The following is an 8,842-nucleotide window of genomic DNA, read 5'->3' on the forward strand; positions in this document are numbered from 1 at the left end:
GGAATAGTGTGGAAAGGGAGAAGACTAACAACACTAGGTGAATTAATACTACATATTTATTTTGGAGATTCACATAAAAACTCTTGAAAATTTGGTAACCAAAATAGAAAAATCAGCTATCTGAAAGACTGCCTTTTAGATGACAATCAGCCAGAATATGTGTGTAGGTGATACATGGAATGCCAAAACATTTATCAGCTGATTAAGAACAGATAAACCAGTAAATTTGTGTGTGGTTATTTGGTGGATATGGCAGTATACATCTCAGGCTTTAGGAGATTTTACTTCATTGATGAATTTTGCCTTAAGGTGTGCTCAGGAGTTAACTGGATGGATTGTGTTTCCAATTGAAATGTAATTTGCATACCATAAAATTTACCTTTGAAACTCCATGATTCAGTGATTTTTATTGTATTTACAAGCTTACTGCAGCCATTACCATTGTCCAATTCCAGGATATTTTCATTACTCCAGAAAGAAAGTGAAAGTTGCTAGTAGTCACAAGCCCTCATGTCTAATCTACTTTTTGTCCCTCTAGATTTGTCTGTGGTGGAAATTTCATATAATGTAATCATATACTATGTGCCATTTTGTGTCCAGTTTCTTTCATTGAACATGTCTTCAAGATCTGTCCAAGTTGTAACAGGCATTAATATGTCATTATGTCTTACGGCTAAATGAGTTTCCACTGAAACTGATATATATAATTTATGTATCTGTTTATAGTTGATGGACATTCAGCTTGTTTTTGTTGTTTAGCTATTATGAAAAATGATTGTGTGACCATTCAACTGAAAGTTTTTGTATTAAGATGTTTTCATTTCTCATGCATGTGTTCCTAAGAGTAGAATTACTGGCTCATCTGTTAACTTTATGTTTCTGAAGAATTGTCAACTGATGTATTTACAGAGCTGCTGTATCATTTTATCTTTTCACTAGTAAAGTATAAAGTTTCCAATTTCTCCACATCTTCACCACCACTTATTTTCCCTTAAAAAAATAATCGTCTCTTTGGGTGTGTGGTAGTATTTCATTATGGTTTGATCTTCAGTGACTGTGACTAATGGTGTTGAGTATCATTAGCAACAAGCATGTGTACTTTGGCTGTTTGAACAACTTTGGAGAAATGTCTTTTCAAATCCTTTGCTTGTCTTACCTTTTTTTTATTGTTGAGTCCTAAAGAGTTTATTATTTTGGAGAATCAACCCATATCAGATACATGATTTACAGATATTTCTTACATTCTTTGGGTAGTTTTTCACTTTTTAGATAGTGTTCTTTGATATCACAAAAATTTTAATTTTGATTTAGTCCTTGTGTTTTTCCTGGGTTGCTTATGCTTTTGGTGTCATCAGAGAAACCATTGCTTAATGAAGATCACAAAGGTTTTTTCCTATGTGTTTGATGTGAAGCAAGGAGATAGAGGAACCAGTCAGAACCAGTACAGGTCCTGAATAGTTAACTTACACTAGAAATCAGAGCTTACGTGAGTTAACATACCAAAGGGCCCAAATAATTAACTTAAGCAAACTGGGGAGGTCTTTTTTTTTTTAATTCTTTCCAATAAACACGTATTTGGCCACTGCTTGCTGCTTGCTGTTTTGTAGACTTCAGTGTTTTTGCCCCAAAACCGAACCCAAGAGCTAGAGGGAGCTGGTTCCATTTTTAATTTAGGTCTTGATCCATTCCAAGTTAGTTTTTATATGTGGGGTGAGGTAGGGGTCCAACTCCAGTACTTTATATGAAGGTATTTAGGGTGTCCTACCATATCTTGGCAAACTTGCTGATATAGACAAATGTCTTATCAGTGTTTTGATTACAATGTCTTTGTAGTGTGCTGTTGGAAACTGTATCTGCTAGCATTGTTGCTTTTTTTTTTTGGTTTTTTCTCCGGTACCGGGAACCGAGCTCACGACCTTGCGCTTGCCAGGCAGGCGCTTTTGCCGCTGAGCTAAATCCCCAGCCCCTCATTGTTGCTTTTTAAGATGGCTTTGGCTTAATGGGATCCTTTGTAATTCCATATGACTTTTGAGATCAGCACATCCATTTTTATAAAATAGGCAATTGGAATTTTGATCCTGATTATGTTGAATCTGTACATTAGGATAAGTATCATTGCCATTTTGACAATATGCAATCTTCCAACAGATAAACATGTGTTTCAGCATATGGTTGAGTATATATTATTCATTGTTTTTCATAGAATTGGTTGCCATTCTACATACTGTGTTCATTCATTCACTAATTACCTTCATTCCTTCCTTTGTTATACTAAACTATAAGCACTATTTGAAGGCATGGATTTTGGTTTGTTTTGATTACTTCTGTATCCTTAGTATCTGGAAAATTGCCTGACAGCAGGAGCTCAAATTCAAATATATATTGAGTGAATGAACTTTGTGAGTTCTAGAGTAATTAGTTTATTTATAGTTTTGTCTTTAAGAATATGTCCCTAGTGTTGGGAGTGTAGCTTAGTTATAGAGCATAGAGCATGTACTCACATTTCTTGAAGTCTTGGATTCAGTTCCCAACATTTAAAAAAAAAAAAAAAAAAACACCTTGATTTTTTTAGTATTTTCTATGTACTTGAATCTCCATAGAAATCTTGCACAGTATTTCTCACATGTGGTATATTTTTCATACCTCTTAGGCTTTTAGTCCCCACAATTTCTTGACTGAACTGATAAAACATGCTAATTATTTTCTGTATCTATGTGCAAGTTCCTTTAAATTTCCCCTCAGTAGCTGGCTTACCTTCTCTGTTGCTGGGACAAAATATCCAACACCTGCAATTTAATTAAAGGAGAGGCTTATTTTAACTCAGCTTGTAGAGATTTCTGTCTATAGTCATCTGGCTCCAAGGTAGGGCAGCATAGTAGGGGGCACGGCAGAGGAGAAGGGGCTCATGGCATGGGAGCCAGAAGCAGAGAACAGGGGAGGAGGGAGAGAGATATATTCTTTCAAGGCCATGCTCCCAGTGACCTACCTCCTCTGACCAGACTTCACCCCCAAACATCACATTTAGCTATAAACTCATCAGTGGGCTAATCCACTGATGAGTAGCACACCCCCATCACCCAGTTGTCTCCCAAAACATCCACCTATGAGCACATGAGGTTATAGGGGGACATCTAGATATAAAGCATAACAGTAGCCATCAACATTGCCTAAATAAAATGACTAGCCCTTCTGTGGTTTAAAATACCTACTATTTCCCATCTGTCTAGAATCAAGTCTGCCCATAGGAGGCTTATAAACCCATGTATAACTTGACTTCAGCTACATAATGCGGAGCTCTCTTAACATCTCATAAAATAAAATAGGTCTATTCATTTTTCTTTGTATAATTAGTGCCTACCACAGAATAGAGAACTTAGTAAATTTTTTTTGAGTAAGTGAATGCATATAAGTGTGTATAAAAGAATGGTGACAGTGAGGAATTTCATTGAAAATGCTTGCAATTTGATAACAAATAATAAAAACATCTAATTTAATGCTATCATTTAAGAACATTTTTTTCTATTATACAACTGATTTGTCTTTCTCATGATTTAGCTGATATATTCTCTGTTCTCCTGTTACCAGATGAGGTCTAAGAAGGTCTTCTAAGTGGGAGATAGGGACCTCAGTTTAGCCTGGTGAATAGGGACTTATGTCATAGAAAAAGAATTTCAGGACTTTCTGTGCTTATAAAGCATAGAAAGGGTTATAAACATAGGTAAAAGTTAGGGAGAATAGGAAAAAGACAACAGCTAGAGTAGGAGGCCTACTCTAATGCAGGGGCTCAGACTGGTCCTCTTACAAAGCATGAGGCCAGTTTTTAAGAATTAGGTGAGTTGGATGGGGATCTGGTTGGTCAGTTTTAGTTTCCATAGCTCCAGAGCAATCCTTGTGGCTTGAGGAGCAATTTGGTTCACTTGAGATGGTGGTTCTTGCTTTGTTAGGAAGACTCTGCCTCAGTTAATCATGAGGTATTTGATTCTGCTTGAGGGGAAGTGAGCTCATCCTGGGGTTGTCTAGGAGGCTCTACTTTCCCTGTAACTCAGCTGATTACATTTTAAAGACTTCTAGGCATTGCTCCAGACGGGTTCTGGAGCTGGATGTTGTGAAAGCTAGCAATTGAGTATCCTTGGAAACCGTGAAACTTACTTTAGTTACTCTTAGCTAGGTGTCCTCAGTTTGGAAGGGAAATGAGATAGACAAGGTAAAATTAAGTCTGAGAAGCCTCATAATATTATGAACATGGTCTGACTGATTAGAATGTCTTGTGCAGAGTTGAGCAGAAAACTGACCCACAGTTTTACACTTGATCTTAGCCGAAAGACCGAGAAGTGACAACCCACAGTTTTAAAGTAATAAGAAAGACCGCAAATAAATAAATACATAAATAAATAAAAAATCAAGTTTTCTCATTTCGTTTCTACCCATCTTTATTTCTTCAGTCCCACATCACTTCCTCAGTTATTTGTGAAGGAATTGCTCTTCGGCATTTACATTGTCATTTTAGAAGTAAAAGCACTTTGTGGTTTAGGTCTGTAGTCCCTTTCTGTATTTCTGTGTCTATATTGGGTCTGTTCTTTTAGCTGTTTTCCTTCTTTCATTAGGGATCTGGATTTATGTGTGTATGTCCATATCAAAGTGTATGCCTTTTGTCTGTTATAGCTATGAATTCTGGCCTTAACGGTTTTATATATAATTGTGAAACTCTTAGGATTATTTCCACAGAACACTCTCTCTCTCTCACAAACACACATACTCTCACATAGTCACACACATAGACAAACTTGTGTTGACAGTTAATGTAAAATGCATAAGAGAATGACTTAAGATGATTTTTAGGGCCAGAGGTATAGCTCAGTGGCACAAGTGCCTGCTTGGCAAGCACAAGGTCCTGAGTTTGATTCCCGGTACAAAAAAAACAAAAAACAAAAAACAAAAAAAAGATTTTTATTGGCCTATTTTCATTTTGCTAATATCTTCTTTTTTTAATCATATGTACGTGCTCAGATTGAAAATCTTCAAGAGCAACTAAGAGATAAGGAAAAGCAGATGAGCAGCTTGAAAGAACGAGTCAAATCCCTGCAGGCTGATACCACCAACACTGACACTGCTCTGACAACTCTGGAGGAGGCCCTTGCTGAAAAAGTGAGTAATTGGACTGGGCTCTGCCCAGATGCTTTGCTTCTACTCTCTCATTAGCCTAAAATTGTACATACAATGCAGAAGCAATCCCTTTGGATAAGAGGGAAAAAGCTCTTCTGTGCTATTGCTGACATACACAATGTGAAGAGAAAAGTCCATTTAATGGTTGCCAATTTAAGCACATGATGTTAGGCAAGATGGATTCCACACCAGAAGGCAGTGTCTGAATATTCTAAAAAATCAGCTATATGTTTTTTATTTGCTGTTTTCTGATGAAAAAGAAAATACGTTTTGGTCAACTAGAATGTGGGGATGTAAGAATAGTAAATGGAGACTATCAAGGGGCAATATATTGTTAGTTCTCCCTTACCATACAGAGTATTTAACTTTAGTGCTTAATATAATCATGGATTTTATCCACTAATATAATTTGCTTGCTAATTTTCTACATATTTTGCCTTTATAAGCAAACCTGGTTCTTCAGAGTAGTTGACTGAAGAAGTGGCCTAAACTGACCAGTGTTAATTCTTTAGAGGGTGGTGTAGAGAATCTTCTTAAGCATTTTTACTGGATTTTGTTTATTGAAGGAATAGGGTCTGTTTGCCATAATTCTCTTTGCCTCAGAATGCTTTCAGCTGCCTACCAAGGTCAAGGCTTGTTCCCTGAATATATTTAAAAATAGTACCCAAAACATACTTGAGTTGTTTCAGCTTTTAAACTTCCTGAATATTTGTTGACAGAAAGCAATTTTAATGATTTTTCTTTACTACTATTTTTTTATACTTTCAGCGCAACATATCAAATCTTCTCCCCATCTTTTTTTTGGGGGGTGATTTGTGAGTTGTTTCTGTTGTCTTAAAGGCAATGTGTGAATTATAAAAAAGAAATATTTGTTTCTTACTATCATATATATATATATATATATATATATATATATTCCCTTTTCTCTTCCTCCTTTTCTGCCTTCCCCTATCCCAGTTTCTCTTTTCTTTTCAAAGTTTCTTCCCATTTCCTACTACCTATTGTACATTTTGGATCTTATTTATTCTTTCAGTTTCTTATACTAAGGAGACAATGCAATGTTTACACATGTAAGTCTGGTTTATTTCACTTATAAGTATAGCTGCTAGTTGTACGTAGCTTAACTTTAAAATGTTATTGCTTTTTTAAAATATCACACAACTTTAAATAAATCACACAACTTTAAAACTTCCCTTATACAAGACATCCAAAGTATAAATAAATGAAAGAGCAAAATGAAAGACATAGTAGGAAACAGGGAGATAGGTTTCTGCACATGAGAAGAGGACCAAGGGCTGGGGGGGGGGTATGAAAATAAGTAAGATGTGTCATTGTACGCACCAACTCCCCATAGTGAATGTCATTATGTATCACAAACACTGATAAAAAAAATTTTTAAAGAAATATAGGAAAATAATAATCATCTTCGCATTCATCAAATCCCAATCTTTGGTGAAGGGTCTTACTTTGGTGGGGGGATCTTACTTTGATCTTGAGGTCTGCTCACGGATCAGCGTGGTGGGTGCTGAAGGTGAAGGTGGTCGCAGCAATGTCTTAACATTAACAGTGAAGTTTGCCACATCAGTGGACTCTCGCATTCACAGAAGATTTCTCTGCAGTGTATGAATGTGTCTGACATCATTCTGCCCACAGTAGAATTGAAAAGTTGGACTCAGCGCTCCCCAGCCCTGCTGCTGCTTTATCAACTAAGTTTATTTAATATCCTAACTCTTTGCTATATCTTCAACAATGTTCACAGCATCCTTGTCAGAAACAGATCCCATCTCAAGAAACTATTTCTTTTGCTCCTCCACTAGAAGCAACCCCTCACACATTAAAATTTTATCATGAGATTGCAGAATTCGATAACATCTTCAGGCCCCATCTCTAACTCTAGTTTTCTTGCTATTTGCACCATATCTGTGTTACTTCTTCCCCTAAGGCCCTGATCCCCTTGAAGCAATCCATGAAGATGGGAATCAACTTCCTCCAAATCCCTGTTAATGATGATATCTTGACTTTCTCCCCTGAATCACAGATGCTCTTTAATGACATCTATGATGGTGAATCCTTTGAGAAGGTTCTCTTCACTCAAATCCATCAGAGGAATTACTATCTATGCTATAGTCTTATGAAATGTACTTATTAAATAATACTGCATCCAGGCGTGGTGGTACACACCCATGATCCCAGGATTAAGAAGGCTGAGGTAGGAGGATCACTCTGAGTTTGAGGCCAGTCTGGGCCACATAATGAGTTCAAGACCAGCTTGTACTGCATAGAGAGACCTTACCCCCGCTACAAAAGAGGAAAAAAAGAAAAACATTGCAAAGTTAAAATCACTCTTTGATCCATGGGTTTGAAAATGGATGTTGTGCTAGGAGATGTGAAAACAACATTAATCTTGTACACTTTCATCAGACTTCTTGGGTGACCAGCCTCATTGTCAATGAGCAGTAACACTTGAAAGGAATCTTTCTTTCTAAACAGTAGATCTCATTAGTGGGCACAAAATATTCAGTGAATCGTGGTACACAAGCATGCTGTCATCCAGCCTTTATTGGTCCAGTCATAGATCTAACACTGGCAGAGCAGATTTAGTAAAATTCTTAGGGGCCCTAGTATTTTCAGTGTCAAATGAGTATGAGTTTCAACTTAAATCACCAGCTACTTTAGCCCCTAACAAAAGAGTCAGCCAGTTCTTTGAGACCTTGAAACCAAGCACTGACTTTTCTCAAGCTATGGATGTCCCAGAATGCAGCTTCTTTCTGACGAGATTGGGCGTGTTTGGGGCGGTATGACCATACAGAGCATCTTCTTTCCATTTAAGGTTACTTCATCCACACTGAAAGTCTGCATGGCTACCTTCACCAATGACTTCAGCTCAGTCATCTGGGTAACTTCCTATAGCTTCTACATCAGCACCGCTTCAGCTCTCATGCTATGTTATGGAGACTACATCTTTGCCGAGCCTTTTGATCCAACCTCTACCATCTTCACACTTTTCCTCTGGACCTTCTCTGCCCTTCAGGCTTCATAGAAGTGAAGAGTCAGGTTCTTGTTCTGGATTGGACTTCAACTCATTTGATCTTTGAGCCAGACCACTAAGGCTTCCTCCATATCAGCAGGAAAGGTGGTGTCACATTCTCATCATCTGTATGTTCACAGGAACATCATTTTTTTATGTTCTTCAAGAAATTTTCCTTCTGGTCAGCATTTGGCTACCTGATTGGCACAAGAGGCCCAGCTTCCAGCCTGTCTTGACTTTTAACATATGTCTTGGGAAATAAGGAGGCCCAGCGAAGGAGAGAGTTGACAAATGATTGGCCAGTGGAGAGACGAGAACACACGACATTTATCAATTGAGTTTTCTGTCTTATATGGGCATCATCCCCAGCACCCCACAATTACAGCAACAACACCAAAAAGCCCTGGCCACAGGTCACCACGACAGATGTAATGACAAGAAAACATTTGAGATATTCTGAGAACTGACAAAATGTGACGCACAAAATGTGACAAAATATGCTGAGAACTGACAAAATGAATTGAGGAAAACATCACATAAATACATAGAATATTTGTCAATTTAAAAATAAATAAAGGGGCTGGGGATTTAGCTCAGCGGCAAAAGCGCCTGCCTGGCAAGCGCAAGGTCGTGAGTTCGGTTCCTGGTACC

At 37.5% G+C, this 8,842-nt stretch overlaps 1 protein-coding gene across 13 annotated transcripts in view; it reads left to right on the plus strand.

Moving 5' to 3' along the window:
- The window catches only part of Erc1 (ELKS/RAB6-interacting/CAST family member 1), a 451,367-nt gene that overhangs the window by 169,731 nt on the left and 272,794 nt on the right, over window positions 1–8,842 (plus strand). For all 13 annotated transcript variants that reach the window (XM_013520186.1, XM_013520192.1, XM_005395949.2 and 10 more), the window contains one exon: window positions 5,008–5,145. In XM_013520186.1, the coding sequence (XP_013375640.1) occupies window positions 5,008–5,145 (138 nt within the window). The remainder of the gene's footprint in view (window positions 1–5,007; window positions 5,146–8,842) is intronic.

This window comes from Chinchilla lanigera, unplaced genomic scaffold (genome assembly GCF_000276665.1).
Source record: "Chinchilla lanigera isolate Chin_1 unplaced genomic scaffold, ChiLan1.0 scaffold00053, whole genome shotgun sequence".
NCBI classification, from domain to species: domain Eukaryota; kingdom Metazoa; phylum Chordata; class Mammalia; order Rodentia; family Chinchillidae; genus Chinchilla; species Chinchilla lanigera.